Raw genomic sequence first — 18,996 nt, forward strand, 5'->3', positions numbered from 1 at the left:
CTGTTTAAAACAGGGTTTTAGAGGAAACCTCAAAGCCTCAGCCTGCTCTTCACCCGCTCCAGCAGCCTCACCTGATCCACCAGCAGCTGGGCCAGGTCAGGCTCGCTGTCTCTCAGCTGACTGAGCTTCTTGATCAGAACGTGTCTGCAACACGGAAACCACACGTTAGCTCAGAGCTGGGGGTGCACACCGAGCACAAGGGCTTGTGATCTGGAGTGACTTTTCTGAAATGCTGGGGTTGTTAGAACATGCAATAACAAAAAGGGTAATAAAGAATAGTTCAGTGTCAGAAAAAAACCACAAAAACTTTATACCCAGAAAACCTGGCAAAAGTTTTGATACTAATATAAAAACTATATACTCCTGAGGTAAGGAAAGTCGAATTTAACATACAAAAATACATATTCTTGGATAAGTGGACCACAGAAGTGAAACTTTCCTTAAATTATATTCTTATTCCTTAAAAAAAATCTACCAAATTCATAAAGAAAAGTAAACATGGAAGATCAGAAGAAATTGGAGGAGGAGGTCCCAATAATCAAGTAGTTTAGTTCTGGAAAATGAAATGGTAATAGTGCAAAGTGGACAGTGTATAAATGGTCAAATTCATACAGCAATTTTATTAGTACCTGATAAGACACGATAACTGGGCAGCACCCAGGAAGCAAGTTTCCTCCTGTGTGATTCCTTGAACCAAGAACCAAAATAATCTCCAGACCAATCAAGGATTAAATGTAAAAACTAAAAGCAAAATATAATACTAGAAAACAGGGAAGAAGTGTTTTATAATATTCAAAGGGGAAAGAAAGCCTTTCAGACTATATACAAACATAGAAGTCAGAAAGAAAAGACTCTTGGGTACATAAAAATTGAAATTTTTTCTGCAGAGGAAAAACTACAATAGGAAACATCAAAATTATAAGGTATAATCTTCATTTTTTGAATGGCAGAAAGGAAGGTGTTTGATAAAACTGAAAGCATTGGGGGAAGGTACCAAGGACAGCGGCAGTGTCCATGGTGCCCCGTCTGACACTCTGCGATTCCCTCCCTCCCAGCGCTGTTTACAGCAGCAAACATCTGCAAGGTGAGGACCCCACACTGGAGGTGTCCCACCACGAACTCCATATGGTTGAGAAGTCTAAAGACTCAAGAGCATATAAACAAATTTTAGAGCAAATGAGTTAGAGTCTTCTGGCAATAGAAAATGAGCCCTCTGCACAGCTATCTTATAAAACCACATTTGTGCCAGAACTAGTTAAAGCCAGTGGGTATCCAGTCAGTGCCCATCTCTGCTGGGTCAGCACTGGGAGCCATGCACCCATTACGCAGGCCTGTATCACTTATGCCTACCTGCCAACCGGGGTGGCTGTGGAAAGGCCCTTGACATTTTGCGTGGCCAGCCATGAGCCAATTCAGATCTTCAACTTGGTAATCGTGTGGCTAGTAATTTGGCTCAGAAGCTGGAAAAGGCACCTTTCCCTACTCCCGAATAGTTTTAAGGAAATTAATGCTTAAAAAGGAGGAAAAATATGCTAAGGTGGTAAATTAAAAAATCAGACACATATTATATTAAAAAACAAAGCTCCCATAGCTTAAAGTCCAAAAGAAATATATCAATAGGGTAGTGACTCTGGTGGGAAACTATGGACTTTTTCTAACATTTTTGGTGGCTTAGGTACTTCATTTAAAAAATTACTGCTGCATACAAAGTTAAGTTTCCAAAACAAAAAATGCCTCCATATACAACAGCAACAGTTAGAAAATGAAATTTCAAAATACCAAATAAAAAAGACATCAAATAACTATAAAAAATATACAAGAATGCTAAAGAAGAAAATACTCATCTGAGAAGGCAGCACAGAGCAGCAGGAGTGGGGAGACTAAGCAGTTAACAGTCCAGGAAAGCTGACGTGTGCCCCTGCCCACCCCCGACACGGATCCCAGATAGGCTCCACGAACACGAAAGGCACATAGGGGAAGAAACGTGTCTGAAATAGAGATTTCCTAAGACCCCAGAAAGCAGCAGACAGGCATACATTTGATTATATTAAAATTAATTACATAAAGAATTTCTCTTTAGAAGATACCTTCAGACAGGTGAAAAGTAAGTGAAGATATTTGCAGCTGATGAAATATACAAAGAAGGTGTTTTTGAGAGAAAGCCAAGCCCAAGGCTCACTCGCAGGACCGGGTTCTGACGCTTTGCCCTCTGGAAGTCCTGGGCCTGGTCCAGCCCACCTGAGGACACAGCCCTTCCGCGCCTAGGCACGTGCCCCGGAGACTCACCTGTGCCCCAGGTGGAGGACAGGCGTTCAGAGCAACCTGCTCCCAACAGCCTCTGAACAGAAACTACCCCAGGGTTTGTCAGAACAGTTACTGTGCCGAGCAGACTCATACCCGGAATGCGATTCAGCTATGAACACAAACCACAGTCACCCCGCCACGGGGTGGGCTTACAGGCTGACCGAAGAAAGTGAGGCTGCACAGGGGTCCCTTCACACGCCGCTCAGAAACAGAGAACTGAGCTTGTGTCTAACAATGCACAAGTACCCGAAGTCAGGACTGTGGCTCCCCCTGGGGGGCGGGACAATTCTAGTGGGAGGAAAACAGGAGCTTCTGGGTGCAGGCAAGGTCCAATTTTCTTAAATGTGAGTGTTTATAAATATTAACCATACTATCCATTAGCTCATGTACTTGTCTATGTATTATAAGTGAAAGAACACGGATTCATACAACTCAAAGAATACCTGGTAGGTCAGAAACAGGCACGCGTGCTCCTCGATGGGCATCGAGGGACGCAGGCCCCAGCGGCCTCACCTGGGGTTGATCTCCAGCGTGGGCTGCAGCAGCTGTGCGCGCTCCTCCTGGGTCTTGGCCAGCTGGCGCATGCGCAGGAAGTGCCGGGCAGCTCCCATCTCCAGCACCGTGATCATAGCAGGGTGGGTGTCCAGCCGGAGAGTCACCTGCAGGCACGGCCAGAGGTGAGGGGAGCCCTGGCAGGGTCTTGACAGATACGAGGCTTCCCCAGGTGACAAGCCAGGATAGTAGTGCACCTTCCTCCCTGTCTCCCCATCACCCTCTAAGGAGAGGAGGCCTGACTGTATGCTGCTTGGGAGCTTTCCTCATCTACACTCCAAAGCCGCCAAATTCTAACCTATCAATTAGCCTCCAGGGTCCATCATGCCTGGTGTTACCTCTATGTCCTACAGCGACCCTGTGTCTCCAGGCTCTGCCTCTCTTCCTTAATTCTGTCCTTCCAAGAGAGTGCTCTCACCGGCCCTGCCCTGCGGCTCCCTCTGGCCTTTATTTCATCAAATACACCTTCTCCCCTGCAGCCCTGCAGGCTACAGGCCTCCTGACTTAACACCAGAGACTCTGGGCCTGCTGGGCCCACAGCCTGCTGACCTGGGGAAGCACCGTGCCTGTTCCTTCATAGGAGACGGACAAGAATTCTGCCTCACTCGCAGGCCACCTTAAGTGAGCCGCTGCTGCAGAGCACGGACACGATACGTGCGCTGCGTAAAGAAGCCTCACTCCCTGCCCAGCAGCCCAGAGGCCCACTGCCGCCTCCCACAGGGCCCTGGGTCTGCCCTCCGCTCTCAGCCATCCGGACACCTGCCCTCCCTTGCGGCTGTGCCAGAACATGTCTCTCAGCCAGTGATACCTGTTCTCTGGTGACTTTCTTTCTCTTGCAGCTTTGAGCTGGACTGGTGCGTTCCTAGCTCATTAAAGCCCACCCAGACCCCCACTAAGAACCCAAGCAGGATGGTATGGTTAGCTCTTGTATCCTCAGCTACTGCAGTCCCTTTAGGCCTGGACCAGGCAGACCAACTGGGGAGCCCTCTTCTCTGCCCACCAGACCCTCAACTGCTCACCTTCCACTCTTGGTTCCATCTGCTCTACAAAGTGGAGGCAAAGCCGAGCTTGCTTGTCTCGCATCAGCAGCACCCCTGGGCACATGTGACTACACATGGCAGAGGGCACACGAGTGCAGGGGTGGCAGTGACATGCCTGGTCTCCACCTCACGCCATGGCTCCAACCACTGCTGGGAGAGCACCTGCCAGGCCAGCAGCCCAGGGACGGCAGGCTGGCCAGCTGTGTGGTCAGGGAGGGTCACGGCGGCTGGCTGGTGGCCCATTGCAGAGCCTCACCTTCACGTCGGTGATGCGGGACCCCAGCGCATTTCTCATCCAGGCCATCAGGTCCTCGGTCTCCTTCTCTGACAGGCAGTCTCCTGCTACAGGCAAGCACGAGGGTGAGCTCGGGCTGTCTGCATAACCCTCTCCCCGTGGGCTCCCTCCACTCTGCCAGCCACTGACCGGCCAACCACAGAAGCTACCAAAACGCTCTGCATCCAAAAGCAAGCGGACAAGGGGCCTCCCTGGTGGTCCAGTGGCTAAGACTCCACGCTCGCAATGCAGGGGGCCCGGGTTCAATCTCTGGTCAGGGAACCAGATCCCACATGCTGCAACTAGAAGTTCCCTGCATGCTGCCATGAAGACTGAAGGTCCTGGGTGCCACAACTAAGCAGCCAGTTGTGCAGCCAAATAAATATTAAAAAATAAAATACAGCTGATAAATTCATACCTCAGAAAGGATGCTTTTTGGGTGCCTGAGGCCCATATGCATATATTTTATTAGGGCCTTAAAACTCCTGATTCTCTTAGCTTGATCAGTCTTATGAAGACACATTGAAAAGAAAACCCCACACACACCCACCACTGCAGCACAGAAGAGGCCGTGAGGCCAACAGTGCCAGTTCCCCGGGCCCGCTCGGCCCCACCCTCCCCCAGGCCACCAGCTACACCTGAGCCCGGAGGGCAAGGAATCAGGCTGACCTGGGGCGCCATCCTCAAACTTCTCCTCCTTGTAGTGGTCGACGACAATGTCTGTTTCCACAGAGATCAGCTTCTTCTTGTCAAACTCACGCAGGTGGAGCAAGGTCAGCTCATCAAACTGCTCGTAGCAGAAGAGAACCTGTGCAGGCCGAGACGGCGTCATCAGGCGGGCAAGCCTCCGCCCAGGACAGAGCGGGGCTCCTGGGCCTCCTGGATGAAGTGAGTGGTTTAGAGACAGCTCTCAGCGAGCAGGAACGCGGAGGATGTTCACAGAGAGACCCTCGCATCACTTGCTAGAGAGGGGATCAGAAGGCAACCCAGGCCCGCCTCTGCCTGTGGACGGCTCACCGCGCAGCTCTCCCGGTCCCCGCACAGCCCGTCAGTTCCCAATGAGCATGCCCCTCCTTCAGGGCTCAGGGCCCCCGCCCTCTGACCTGGCCGGAGGGGAGAACAGGTGTGGGGCGCCCGGCTCACCGACCTCCGTGTTTTTCCGCTTCATGGCCTCGTAGTAGGGCGAGTGCTCCGCCAGGTGCCGGTTGGGGGCACACAGGTAGTAGATGTTGCGGGTGCCGGCCTGCATGCGGCTGGCGTAGTCCGAGAGGCTGGTCAGCTGCCCAGCAGGCAGTGCTGACGACTCGTACCGCAGCAGCTTCGCGATGTCCTCCTGCAGACGGCAGAGGCTGGGTCACTGGAGTTCCGGGTCCCGGCTCTGGAAGCCTCCAGACTGAGGGGCACAGACCTCAGGGCCTCCAGTAAGGGAGGACGGCTCTGGCTGGCCTGGTGACCCACTGCATCTGCAGCCGAGGCAGCTGCTGCAGGAGCCCAGCCTGGGGTGGCACACTGGGCTGACCCGGGGTCTGGGGGACCTGGGACTCCAGTGCAGGCCCCTGGGCCCCCCCACTGGCCATTCCAGCTTGCCCAGGGCCTCGCTGAGTGGGCCTTTCTGGGTGAGCTGTGTGCATGGTCCCAGGAGTGGCCAGGCCCTGTCTGTGACAGAGCCGCTGTTAGACCCAGCAGCCTCCCTCTGTCCTGAATCACAGACCTTCTCTCGCGGAGCAGGGCACGGGAGTGTGAAGTCCACGCTCTCCAGCCCTCCTCACAGCAGTGTGTGAACCAAAGTAGGTGTGTGACTTGGACAACGGACCCTGGAAGGAGGGGTGTGTCTGTCTCTGCTTGGCTGAGACCTGTACGTGACCACGGGTGGAGTCATCAATGAGGACGGAGGACCAGCAACAGGCTAGGGCCTGGTCGTGCCCTGATGATAAACCCTGCCGCATCTACACCACCGCCTCATCTGACAAACCACGGTGCCCAAAGGGCACAGTCCAGGCGAGGGTGATGTGGCGCGGATGCAAGGGGAGCAGACAGGGATCTGGGAGCCCACCCGGCAAGCCAGGCTCTAGGTGCAGAGGCTCAGTTCATGCTCTGGTGCTCGATACAGATCCTAACAAACACGAGACACCAGTAAAGGGCTTAGACAAGCCTCTGGCCCCACCTGGGTGCTGCTCCCATGGACACAGAGGGTGCATGTGGAGCCCAAGCAGGCGGTGCCTGAGCTGTTGGACAATGTGGGTAAGAAGGGCTCGGGGGGTGTGCAGGTTGGCAGCCTGGGCACTCGGCCCCTGTCCCACCCTCCCCGGCCTGCAGAAGCACCCGAGACCCCTGAGGTGGTCAGTCACTCTCCTTTGTATTACAACTTAAAAGTGGCCCCAAAATGTTTATGGAACAATCTTACTGTTTTTAAGTAATTATGCAGTTAACTGACCCCTGGCCCGTGTTGAAGGACTTCTGCCCCATCACATGAGCTGCCCTCCCCACCCATGAACCAGGCACCTGGCCTGTCCCTGCTTCTGTGACCTCAAGTCCCCCAGGCCCTTGTGGGAGGAGACGGCGCACACCTCCACCCCTCTGGCCATAGGCAGGGGCCCTGGAGGAGCCGGGCCTGCCGGGACCACCTGTGGGGTCCAGAGGCCTAACCCCTGGAAGTGTGGCTGGCCATCCTCACGTCCCAGGAAGCTCAGGTGTCTGCTCTTCAGCGGTGTCCTCCATAGTCCAAGGCTGCCCAGAGGAAGGCCCGAGACCCAGACCCTACCTTGACCTCCTGCTCAGCTGTGGTCACGATTCCCTCTCTCACAAACAAGCCGTAATCTTCAAAAAACCTGGCATATTTCTCAGCATCTTTTTTACTCTGGTCAGTGAAGAATTTTATCAGCCTCTGCTGCAGAACGCCCTGGAGTTTTCTACAGAACAGAAAAGCATTTATTACAAGAAAGCAACTTTCACAGAATACCATCAAACAGCAGGACATGAGCCACCTAATAATCAGAGGAGTGAAGACATCCCAGAAAGGAAGGGCGACCTGTCGTTGACTCCAGTAAAGGAGACAGGCGCCCCCTAGAGGCAGGAACCCCTAGGGCTTACCTTGTGGTTCAGCTGGTAAAGATTTATGGACCAGGATTTTCACCACAGCACATAAAACACAATTATGAACAAGCTTGTGTTCAACAGGAAAGAACAGGTTGAAATGAATGATGGAAAACTACACGCCATTAAAAATTACACCCTCTAACATGATTCTTAATGACATGAAAAAGTGCCTGAGTTGAAAGAAAAACCAGAAAGATCCCAGTATGGATAAATTACAGAGTACACATATATACTAAGTATGCAAAAAACTACTTGTTGTACTTTGTATTTTTCATAATTATGATCCATGCTTGTATATTTTAATTTTGGTTTATACTGTATAGAGGCTTCCTTGGTGGCTCAGATGGTAAAGAATCTGCCTGTAGTGCAAAGACTTGAGTTTGATCCCTGGGTTGGGAAGATCCCCTGGAGAAGGGAATAGCTACCCACTCCAGTATTCTTGCCCGGAGAATCCCATGGACTGAGGAGCCTGGCGGGCTGCAGTCCTTGGGGCTGCAAAGAGTCAGACATGACTGAGCACTAACACTTTCACTTTTCACCCTGGACATACTATACGTGCACTACAGTTTTACAAAATTGGTATTTTTTGCATCAGGATATTTACCAGAACGTTACATAAAGGCATAAAATTTTGAACAACTCTTTTAGTGGGATTAGGGGGTGTTTTTACTTCCTTAATATTCTGCCTTGGGACTTCCTTGGTGGTGCAGTGGCTGGGGACCACCGTGCAGTGCAGGGACACAGGCTCGGTCCCTGGTCAGGGAGCTGGGCCCCTGCACGGCACAGGGCGGCTGAGCCTGAGCCACAACTACTGAGCCCATGTGCTGCGCCAGAGGACCCTGTGCGCCACAGCCACAACCTGAAAAGGAAGAGATGTTTAAGAAGTATTCTGCGTCTCCTTTAAAAAGGTAAAATTACCATCTGTTTTTCAGGGTAGGGAAACAATAACATTTAATGTTCATTTCAGCTTTTCCTCTTTTTATTCTCATCCTGAAAAACTCGGTCCATCAGCCACAGGGCAGAACGGGACAGGGCAGTGCCTGCGTCTGGTGGGGGGAGCCACAGCAGCTTAGATGGGACGAAGAGGTGTCCGTGCAGGGCAAGGGTTGGGGAAGCCTGGCGTGCGGTGTCAGAGCCCAAGGACCCCAGAAGAGGGCAGAGGCTGGGGACAGCGGGTGGCCCACAGTGTGGCATCAGGGCCTAAGTCAGTGAGGGAGCTGGGGAGCTGGGGGAGGGCGGGCTTGTTTCAGGGAGAGGGCCAGAGAGGTAACACTCTGGGGATAATCAGGCAGATTCCGCACCGTTGGGAGCAGACGGGAAGGTGGAAGACAAAGCACAACGGGGACGGGGCAAAGGAGTCAGCCTGGGCGAGCTCCCGCTAAGCCTGGGACAGTAGCAGACCATAACTCCTGAGTAAAATGGAAATCAAATCACGTAAATAAGTTGTAAAAATATTACAAAAAGTGTATGTATAAGAAATGAACCCACAGCTACAAAATACCACTCCCACATATCATTACTAATTACAGAGAGAAAAAAGGAATTTCACCTGCAAAGGCTGGCAGACACCCCCTTAGTCAAGTGTCAGCACCAGTGAGGGGACAGCTCCCGTCTCGGCCCACCTGACAGGACGCACACGGCCCCACTGCACCCGAGCACGCAGGGCATCAAGACCCATCCCAGGGCCACCCGGGAGATCACGGGGACCTCAGACGCACACAGGTCTTGAGAGTCAGGGAATGACTGGACCTCAGCCAGCCTCCAGGCCAGAGAAACGCCACAGCTGAAGGCATGCATGACCCTGGACGGGACCCTCTCGCTGCAGAGGACACAATAGGCGTGCGGTGCGGGCGGTCTGTGGAGATGTGGCAGGTCCGCCCCGCTGCATGTGTCCTCTAGAAGTGCACCCAAGATGCGGGGCCAGTGGGCATGTGGCAGACAGCTGACTTTCCCAGGGCTTAGGGAAAATGGATTCTGTGTCACACTTCTTGTAAAGAATTTCACTTAAGGCTGACTCTGTTGGTAAAGATGACAACCCAGCCCTGGAAAACCACAAGCAGTGACCGAATGGCTGGACACGGCCGCGCCTGCAGCCTTGGTCCTGCCAGTGTCTGGGTCAGCCCAGCTCCGGCTGTGGGGGACAGAGCACGTGGCTGCAGTCAGAAGACGTGGGCTCAAATCCAGGCTCACTCCCTGGTGGCAGTGACCTCCCTGTGACTCGGTTTCCACAACTGTGACATGGAGACCTAGTGGGTCCCACCCCCGAGGAGACAGGGGCTGCACCCAGGAGGGGCTCGGGACGGTCCGGGGGAGAATAAACGCTCAGCAGACCGAAGCTGTGGCCACCATTAGGACAGGAGACAAGAAGGACAGCCACCCCTGCCCATGTAGATTCCAAGAGCGACGTCTCCAGGCGGGTCCCAGGCCCAGCTCTTGCTTCCTTTCCACCATTAGTGACCTTCTGGACTGAGGTCAGACGTCCTGGCTCTGGGCCTGTCCTCCACCTCGTCTGTCCAGGACAGCCTCTGGAGCCTCCCTGCCGCGGCCGCCCTGGGGCCGGGGGCCGGGGCTCGGCTGAGGGAGGGACACGTGGCAGCAGGAGCGCTTCTGCACGTCGGTCCCCAAAACCCTCATGGAAACCGAAGGGAACCACGAGGCAGAGCACAGGTAAACTGCATGTGCCCCTGCCACAGCTCCGTGGGCACCTGTGCTCCAGGCTGGGCAGCTTCGAGCCCACCTCTGGTGGCAGAGGCAGGCCTGCCCAGGCAGTGCCACATCCGCTGACTCACCTGATGAGCGCGCTCTCCTGCAGCAGCTCCCGGCTGAGGTTCAGGGGGATGTCCTCGCTGTCCACCACACCTGAGACGTGGCCACGTGTGGGTAAGAGCAGCGGACACTCGGGGGCTTCCCTGCCCAACCCCTCATCCCAGAATTCACCCACGCTGTGTCCAGGTCATGACCTGGGTCACAGGGTCGGAAGAAAAGCAGGCAAGGCCAGCAAGCCTCTGCCGGGACAGTTTCTACAATTTCAGCATCTGCTGGACTCTCTGAAAGCCACCTCCTAGATTTTTTGCTCAAAATCATAAAACTGTCATGGATCAGTCAACCGAACCCAGTGTCTGGAGGCGGGGAGCTCGAGAAGAGGCCCTGAGCTATGAGGATGCGGCTCCCCCACTGACACCCCCCATCCCCTGAGCTCAGCACAGGTGAGCCTTCCCAGGAGGAGCTGCTCCCAGGGCTGCAGGGCCTCAGCCACACGCTGGGCACAGATACGAACCCCGGACGAAGCGCAGCCACGTGGGCAGGATGTTGGTGGCCTTGGTCTGGATGAGGACCTTGCGGCTGTACAGCGACACGCTGGAGCCCAGCTCCCGGCTCACGTCAAACATGGATGGTTTCTGGAGGCAAAGCAAGGGCAGTGTCAGGAGGAGCAGGCCCTGCAGAGGCGGAGTGCCACAGTCAGGGGCCCTTCCTGAGGCCGTCTAGGCCAGGAGATTTGGGGTGTATGTGTGGTGCCCGGAGAGGCTGGCCCCGACACCAAGGCTCTGGGCCAGGCGGGGCCTCTCTGGGCAGCTGCCGCCCTCCCCATAAACACGATGACTGGTCTGACCCTCTGAACAGAACCTAACCTGCTGGGGCCAGGGGTTGGCAAACTAGAGCCCACAGGCCAGATCAACCGTTCACGCAGCTTAGAACAGTTCTTCCATTTTTAAATGGTAGGAAAAAAGCAAAAAAGAGTACCTTATGACATGTGAAAAGTAAGAGAAATTCAAGTTCCCATGTCTTGGGACATGCTTCTGGAACCCAGCCCCACGCGCCTGTCTCAGTGTGGCCCATAGGCCCTGGCACTGAACTCGGCAGTGGAGCGCATGCTGGCGCAGGGCCCGCGACGGCCAGAGGGTCACCTCTACCGAGCCTGCTCCCGACCAGGACTGCAGTCTGCACACAGCCCTGTGGGGATCTGCTTAAGCGGGGACCCAGGGCTCTGCTTTCCTGACAGGTCCTGGGGATGCACGTGCATGCTCAGCAGAGAGAAATGGGCTCCAGGCTCAAAGCCAGGAAGGCTGGGTTCAACCCGAGCGCGGGCCGGGGCGGGTGGGGGTGCGCACCGCGTCCGGCACATAGAAGATGCTGCGGATGCTGAGCGGCGCGTCCGTCCTGTAGTGCAGGGTGTAGCGTGGCCTGTCGTGGGCCTGCGCAACGTAGCGGTAGAACTCCTCGTGCTGCCCCTCGCCCACGTCCTTGGGGTCCATCATCCAGATCGCCTGGAAACGGAGGAACAGGGATGTTGTTTCAGACACGCCTTCCCAACAATGTGTGGGCAGAGCTCGCGGTGCCCAGTGCTGGACAGACAGATGGACACACACATGGCTCTGGAACCAGTGCCCTGTCCCCAGCAGTATCAGGAAGAGCAAGCGGGAGGCAAAACCTGGACGAGGCCGCACATGACCAGCACCAACCGCCGGGAGGTGAGAGGCTCAGGGAAGGCAACTGAGCCGGAAAGGCAGAGAGCGCCAAGGCGCTCCCACCAGCTTGAGCCCTGAAAACACGGTAAGACGCCAGACGCAGAAGGCCACGTGATTTCTGATTCCATTTCTATGAAACGTCCAGAATAAGCAACCAGGAAGCGGACAGTGGTTACTGGGGGCTCAGGGAAGGGGCTGGTGATGCTGGGGGTCTCTTTCTGAGGGGGGCAGGGGTGACCTTTTCTAGAACTGACGGTGCTGAGGGCAGAGTGACTGAACACAGCCAGGAGCGCGGGGCGTGCGCTGTGAAGGTGACTCCTGGCGCACATGGACCTGCACCCACAGGTCTCGCCGCCCTTCCCGCCCAGAACATCCCATGCTGGGGCTCGGCCAGCCACCCCAGGCCCATCTGCCTGGCTGGCCCGACAGGCAGCAGCTCAGCTCCAAGGCGGCCAAGCCCGCATGCAGCAGGCCTCACCTGCAGAGTGTTCATGCGCCTTCCATTCAGGTACAAAGGGAAGCTGACAAAGTTGCTGTACTTTGTCACCACATCTGGAAGACACAGAAACAACGAATACCAGAAGCTTCTAGACACGAAAGCTCTGGGAAGCCTCGTCCCTGCCCTGCCCCCACGGGGAGTAGAACTTGCTCCAGAACCGGGTCAGGGGGCCCAGGCCACCGTGAGACATGCACACCTCTTGGCAGCCCAATCAGGGTTTCATGGGGTACCGTGACCCCTGGAAGGCGCTGGGCACGTTCAGTAGCATCAATGAGACCTGGACAGCGGGGAGTACCCAGCACTGCGCCCACTCTGGTGGTCCGGAGCCTGGACTCAGGCCGGGTGGGTGGTCAGTGACACCACACAGCAGTGGGACGAAGATGCGACCCTGAGCCCCCACCAAGCTTGTCCCGGCAGCCTAGGCTCACGCTCACCTCGAACCCGGGCCTCGCTGGCGAACTCTCTGCTGTCGGCCTTGAGGTGGATGATGATTTTCGTCCCAGTTCTAACTCCCGAGGCTTCGGCAACTTCAAACACCCCAGAGCTAAGAGGGGAAGGGGAGGTGAGTCCATCCGTCAGCGCTGACAAGGCCCGTGTGGCCCCGGGACTCGAACAGAAAGGGAGCCAGAGCCTCGCCACTTCTGAACCCAGCTGTGACCCCCTCCCCCGGGGACAGTGGTGCTGGGGTTGGGGTGTGGGGCTCCTGCTCATGAGCACAACCTCTGGGCCTCAAGTTCCCTGTGGTGGCCGGCGAGCGCCAGACCCCGGGAGACCCCCTCCTGTGAGGCCTCCACGTTCCGGAGTCCCACTCTGCATGGCGGGTGACAGTTGCCTTGGTGGCTCCAGGGCCTGGGGGACACTCTATGCGTGACATGGGACCCATTCACTCACTCACCCATCTGAAAGCCACCGGTACCCAAGGCTGCCTGCATCCACCGAGCGAGAATAGACCTCGACTCTGTCGGCCACCATGAAGGCTGAGTAGAAGCCCACACCGAACTGGCCGATGATCTTGCTGCCAGCCTCCGCCTGGTTCTGCAGCGCATCCAGAAAGGCCTGTAGGGTGAGGCCGGTCAGAGGGGCGTGTCACGCGGGAATGGACTGGCTTTGAACTTGGGGTCAGCCAGTTTCTAGCTGTGGGCAAAGTACCCACTCCAGCCGGTCCATCCAGCAAATAACAAACTACCTCTGAGGGCCCCATGATGACGCAGGGAAATCCTGGACAGAGGGCCCCCAGTGGCACAAACGCGCTGGAGGACAGTCCTCTGAAGCTGGCATCCAGCACGTCTGGGACCAGCCCTGATCGGAGCTGCCCTTAGGATGCTTGACCTGAGGGGAGCGGTGGTAGCACCCTAGGGAAGGTGGGGGCCTCACCTTTGACCCGGACCTGGCGATGGTTCCCAGGTTGGACACCAGCTCCTCCCGGCTCATCCCGACGCCGGTGTCCTAGGAGACAGACAGGCTGAACACCAGGGCGTGTGTGCGGAGCGCCAGGCACAAGCGCACAAGACGGACCTGCTCATGGCCCGTGACATCACAACAGGGTTGTCAGGAAAGGCAGATTCCAGTCACACCAGCCAGGCCTTACTGGGGAAACCTCACCAGAGGACAGACTAACTTAGATACAGGGACAAAACCGAGTCCAGGAAGAGCTTCACAGCGTCACACGATTTGTGACAAAGGTTCCAAGACAAATCACTGCAGACGGGAAGAACAAATGGTGCCGAAACAAGCAGCAGCCACAGGCGGAGCAGCGCCCAGCCCATCTCCCTTACGCAGACACCATGTGATCAGAGGGCTGAGTGTAAGAGCCAAGGCTGCGAAACTTCTAAAAGAAAAGACAGGAGGAAATGGTTTATCTCTCTGGAACAGGTAGAGACTTCTTCAGTAGGTCACCAAAAGCATGAAACATAAAAGTGATAAACTGCATTTCACTAAGAACTTATGCTTTTCAAAAGCCATTACCTAAGAAAATAAAAAGGCAAGTCACCGACTAGGGAAAAATATTTGCAAAGTGTATCTGATATAGGACTTGAATCTAGAATATACAAAGAACTTACAATGCAATAAAATGACAAACAACCTGATTAAAAATGAGCAAAAATCTGAAAGGCATTTCACAAAGAAGATTCATGTGAATGACAAGCACCTTTAACCATTAGGGAAGTGAAGTTAAGTGAAGTAGCTCAGTCGTGTCCGACTCTGTGCAACTCCATGGACTATACCTGCCAGGCTCCTCATCCATGGGATTCTCCAGGCAAGAACACTGGAGGGGGTTGCCATTTCCTTCTCCAGGGGATCTTCCTGACCCAGGGATCGAATCAGGGTCTCCCACATTGCAGGCAGACGCTTTAACCTCTGAGCCACCAGGGTCCCCAACCATTAGGGAATGGCTCACTAAAATGCTCGCTCACTAAAATGGCTGAAATTAAAGACCAACAATGACGAGCATGTCAAGGACGTGCTGCCAGGAGGAACGCAAATGGGACACCTGCTTTTGGCAACGCTTGGCAGTTTCTTCTAAAGTTAAACAGACACTTTCCTTACAACCCAGCAGTCCTATTCCAAGGTATTTACCCAAAAGAAATGAAAACATGTGTCCACACAAAGACTGAAATATTCATGGCAGCTCGATCCCTATCATCTCCAGTGCTCACTGGAGAAGCTGGTGAAGAGACTGGTGAAGCTGTGATGCCTTCATACAGCAGAACACTTCTCAGTAACAGAAAGGAATAAACTACTGATCTGTCTGACCGCGTGGAGAACTCTCAAAACCACTGTGACAAGTGAAAAGTCAAACTCAAGAGACCACCTCCTGTGTAACTGTGTTTATGTGAGACCATAGAAAATAGAAAACCACAGCCGCAGAAAGCAGGCCAGTGCTGATGAGGGCTAGGAAGGCTGGGGAATGCTGGGTGACGACCCCAGTGATATGGTGGGCCCACGACTGTGTTAGCCTAAACTCCCTGAACACGTGAACCTGGGGGACCTGATCGTACATAAACATACTTCAATAAAGCTTCTTAAAACAGCAGCAGCGGCCGGCAAGAAAGGCACACACGCACAGAGCAGAGAGGAGCAGACAGAAGATCACAAACCAGCGGCTGTTCTGAGCGGCGGAGCCAGGCCTGCTGGGAAGGGGCCCACAGGGGTGGACGCCCCCCAGAGACGTGGGCAGTAGGGCCTAGAGCAGCTACCTCGGGAACGTGATGGCCCTCAGGGCCACCGCCTGATAAACCCCACTTCTGCCTTTCTAACTTTATGACCTTAAACTGTAATAGCACCAAAAGTATTGCTGTGTCTACAGTAAGACTGTTAATCCAAACAGCTGTGATTAAAATACAGTACCAGAGAACATACAAGAACATGCAATAAAAGTACGGTCAAAAATGTGAAGAGCACAGCTGACCCTTGAACAGCAGCAGCTGGATGCAGAACTGTGGGTACAGAGGAACCACAGAGGAAGACTCACAAACGTGGAGGAACCAGGTATTCAGAGGACAGACTATACGTTCTGTGTGGATCTTAGACTGTGAGGAGGGCCTCCCCTCTCAACCCAAGTGTTGTTCAAGGGTCACCTTACATAAAAAATACTATTTGGTTTAAAAATCTGTTAAGGGAATTCCTTGGTGGTCCAGTGGTTAGGACTCCACGGTCCCAATGCTGAGAGCCTGGGTTCAATCCCAGGGGAAGTAAGATCCCACAAGCCACGCAGAGTGGTCAAAAAAACTTTTTTAACCTGTTTGGATATATAGACAAACCCTATTAGACATATACTGAAATGTTAACAGTACTTATCTTTGAATGATGGGGCTCCTCTTCAAAGAGGGAACCCTCTTACACTGTTGATGGGAATGTAAATTGGTGCAGCCACTATGAAAAACAGTATGAAGGCTCCTCACAAAACTAAAAACAGGGTTCCCACATGATCCAGCAATCCCACTCCTGGGCATATATCCAGATACAACTCCAATTCACGAAGATACACACACCCCATGCTTACAGCAGCACTGTTCACAATAGTCAAGACCTGGAAATAAGCTAAATGTCCATCGATGGATGGATGGAAAAGATGTGGCGTGTGTGTCACACACACGATGGAGTGTGACTCAGCCAGAAAGAAGAATGAAACAATGCCATCTGTAGCAACACGGATGGACTGAGAGATTAGAGAAGGACGATTATCTTATAATATCACCAAGATGTGACTAAGACAAGACACAAATCTATGAAACAGTAACAGAATCAGACATAGGGAACAGACTTGCAGCTGCCACAGGACAGGGCAGGTGGAGAAGGGAAGGACTGGGCGTTTGGGGTGAGCAGATGCAAACAGGAATATATAGGAGCAAACACCAAGGGCCTACTGTATACAGCACAGGGAACTATATTCAGTTCAAGGTGGTCAGCAGGCCACTGGGAGCCTAGAGACGTGACGGACAGGCAGCCCGTCTCCCGGCCCATCAGGGGAGGCACCTGGATTGTGATGGTGCCTCTGTCGGCGTCGGTCTGCAGGTGAATCTCCATGTCTGGCAGCGCTTGGCCTTCAGACACCAGCTTATGACGCAGCTTTTCCAAGGCGTCGCTCGCGTTGGAGATGAGCTCACGAATGAACACCTATGTAAATGGAGATGAGACCTGTCTGTTAGCAGCCTCTGCAGCAGTGTTACCGGCTGGGGGGAAGCGTTTAGCCAGATAAAGACTTCCCACCGTCCTCAAAGCCAGTTTCCCCAGAGCCCCCCGCAGGATGACTGGAGGTGGATCATGTTCCCCTGGCCCAGCTTTCTGTCACCTCTGACTCTACTGTTGCTTCCTCAGCATCAGCCTGGAGCTAGGAGTCTGTTACTGCCAACTTCAAGGGCCCGTAAGATGACTTCTTTCTCAACTCTTGCCCAGGGATGTCAAAATATCCTCAAAACATATTTTCTCTTCTCCGGGAAGGGCTCACCAGCTTCACTTAATCTAGTGGGTTGCCACAAACCAGACCTCCCACGTTCAGGAGAAAAGGGGGCCAGAGGCCCCACGACCGACCCGGGTGTGCACAGCTCTTCTCCTCTGAGAAAGCTCCACTCACAGTCAGACGCAGCACATGGGAGGGCTGACCTGGCCCCAAGAGAAGAAGCGGGATGTCACAGGGCCACCTGGGGATGGAGTTCAGCAGGACAAGACCTGGACATACTTCCTAGAAGGTCCTTTCATTTTGGAAAGCTGTGCTTTACCCCTCTCAAATTCTCTGCATTTTAGCAACAACCAGCGTGGAACAATGGTTCACCACGGCCTGTCAGCCTGGAGCAGCTTTGTCTCCTCACAAAGGCCCCGGGCGCTCCTTGCTGCTCTGCTCCACACAGGGGGGTCTTCTTCCTTCAGCCCCACAGACCGTGGCTGGTGAGGCCAGGTGACGAGGGAGGTGAATCCGGGGTCCAGAGCCCATGGGCAATACCCCAGAAATGGACCTCAGCAGGGCCCCACACCAACACCTGAGACTTTTAAATTAACAGCAAAATGCATTACTTCCCAGGTTCATTGTGGCTCAAAGAATTACCTGGATATATCTGTCCATAAACCCCAATGGATTTTAGTAAGAATACTCTCATTGGTAGCCAAGATCAGTACCTGTCCAAATTTAATGCCTTCTCACTGCTAATCCACTAGCTGGCATTTCCCCAGGACAGCACAGAAACAGTCTTGCGAACAGAACCAGCCAGCGCTGGGAGTGATTAGCAGGCACGCACCTCTTTTTCTGAGTATAGGGAACGGGCAACAATGTCTAGGAGCTTCTTCGTCTCAGCTTGGAACTCGTGTTTGGTAGCAGAACCTAGTAACGAACCACAGACACAACCAGGAAAGTTAACGTCTTTTTTCACAGGAGAACATGCTTTGCGACATTCAAAAAAATCTTTAAGATAAGGAGTTTTAAACATTTTTCAAAACAGTGAACAAAAGAAGAAAAAAAAACCCAAAAAACCCAAGCATCTGGGCTCAGACAAAAGAGCAGATCAAGGGTTCCCTTTCCCCGAGAAGCGCGGACAAGCCCACACCCACCCTCCTCCCCGGAGCCTGCAGTCCTCAGGTCACACTGCTTGGAAAAGCTGTCGACCTGCCTCCACAACCAGACCTCGGATTCGATTCTTGAATGCGGTGGTTTCCAGATTAATCATTTAGAAAGCAAAGGAGAAAAACTCACTCCTCTTAACCCAAGCATTAAGTACTCTGTTGCTGTCTCATCTGAAAGCCAGAAACGGACCCGCGGCAGGACAGGCTCCGGAGCCTGCCCTCCACACCCTCCACACGTCCCGGGAGTGCTGAGCTTCCGTCAGCTTGGTGATCATTAGCAGATGTGCAGGCGCCTACGCCAACTCCCGGTGACCACCAGAGGGCGCCAGACGCGCCAGGATGGAAGTCAGAAGCGCCAGGGAAGCCGGAAACGCAGGAGGCATTGTTTTGGGGACCCCTCCCTCCAACCAAGCCCTTCCTTCGTCTGAAGTGAGTGCGTGGTTCCCTCAAGCACTGCTTCTGCCTCAGTACCCCCTCGGGAGGCAGCAGACTCCGGGGGCCCCGGGCCGCACGCCCCACCCTGCGCCACGCCTCACCCTGCACAGCCTCCGAGCTGCTGATGACCGAGTGCAGGGGCCCCGCCTCCGCCTGGTCCTCAGCAGCCTGGGAGCTGAACGGCCGTCCCACGTGGAAGCTCGAGGCCAGGCTTCGCGGGGGACCCCAGGACTGAGCTGGGGGCCTCCAGGGACACAGAACTGGTTTCCCTGAAAA

The 18,996-nt window shown here is 54.2% G+C and overlaps 1 protein-coding gene across 1 annotated transcript in view; it reads right to left on the reverse strand.

Moving 5' to 3' along the window:
• TRAP1 (TNF receptor associated protein 1) overlaps positions 1-18,996 on the reverse strand; it is a 49,058-nt gene that overhangs the window by 354 nt on the left and 29,708 nt on the right. Inside the window, exons 2-17 of the mRNA XM_019987611.2 lie at positions 18,822-18,989; positions 17,964-18,046; positions 16,708-16,848; positions 13,606-13,677; positions 13,127-13,287; positions 12,666-12,775; positions 12,211-12,284; positions 11,376-11,531; positions 10,544-10,664; positions 10,056-10,125; positions 6,932-7,079; positions 5,318-5,503; positions 4,840-4,978; positions 4,153-4,238; positions 2,818-2,963; positions 72-144 (exon numbers count right to left, since the gene is read on the reverse strand). Of these exons, the coding sequence (XP_019843170.1) occupies positions 72-144; positions 2,818-2,963; positions 4,153-4,238; positions 4,840-4,978; positions 5,318-5,503; positions 6,932-7,079; positions 10,056-10,125; positions 10,544-10,664; positions 11,376-11,531; positions 12,211-12,284; positions 12,666-12,775; positions 13,127-13,287; positions 13,606-13,677; positions 16,708-16,848; positions 17,964-18,046; positions 18,822-18,989 (1,934 nt within the window). The remainder of the gene's footprint in view (positions 1-71; positions 145-2,817; positions 2,964-4,152; positions 4,239-4,839; positions 4,979-5,317; positions 5,504-6,931; positions 7,080-10,055; positions 10,126-10,543; positions 10,665-11,375; positions 11,532-12,210; positions 12,285-12,665; positions 12,776-13,126; positions 13,288-13,605; positions 13,678-16,707; positions 16,849-17,963; positions 18,047-18,821; positions 18,990-18,996) is intronic.

Source organism: Bos indicus, chromosome 25 (genome assembly GCF_029378745.1).
Source record: "Bos indicus isolate NIAB-ARS_2022 breed Sahiwal x Tharparkar chromosome 25, NIAB-ARS_B.indTharparkar_mat_pri_1.0, whole genome shotgun sequence".
NCBI lineage: Eukaryota > Metazoa > Chordata > Mammalia > Artiodactyla > Bovidae > Bos > Bos indicus.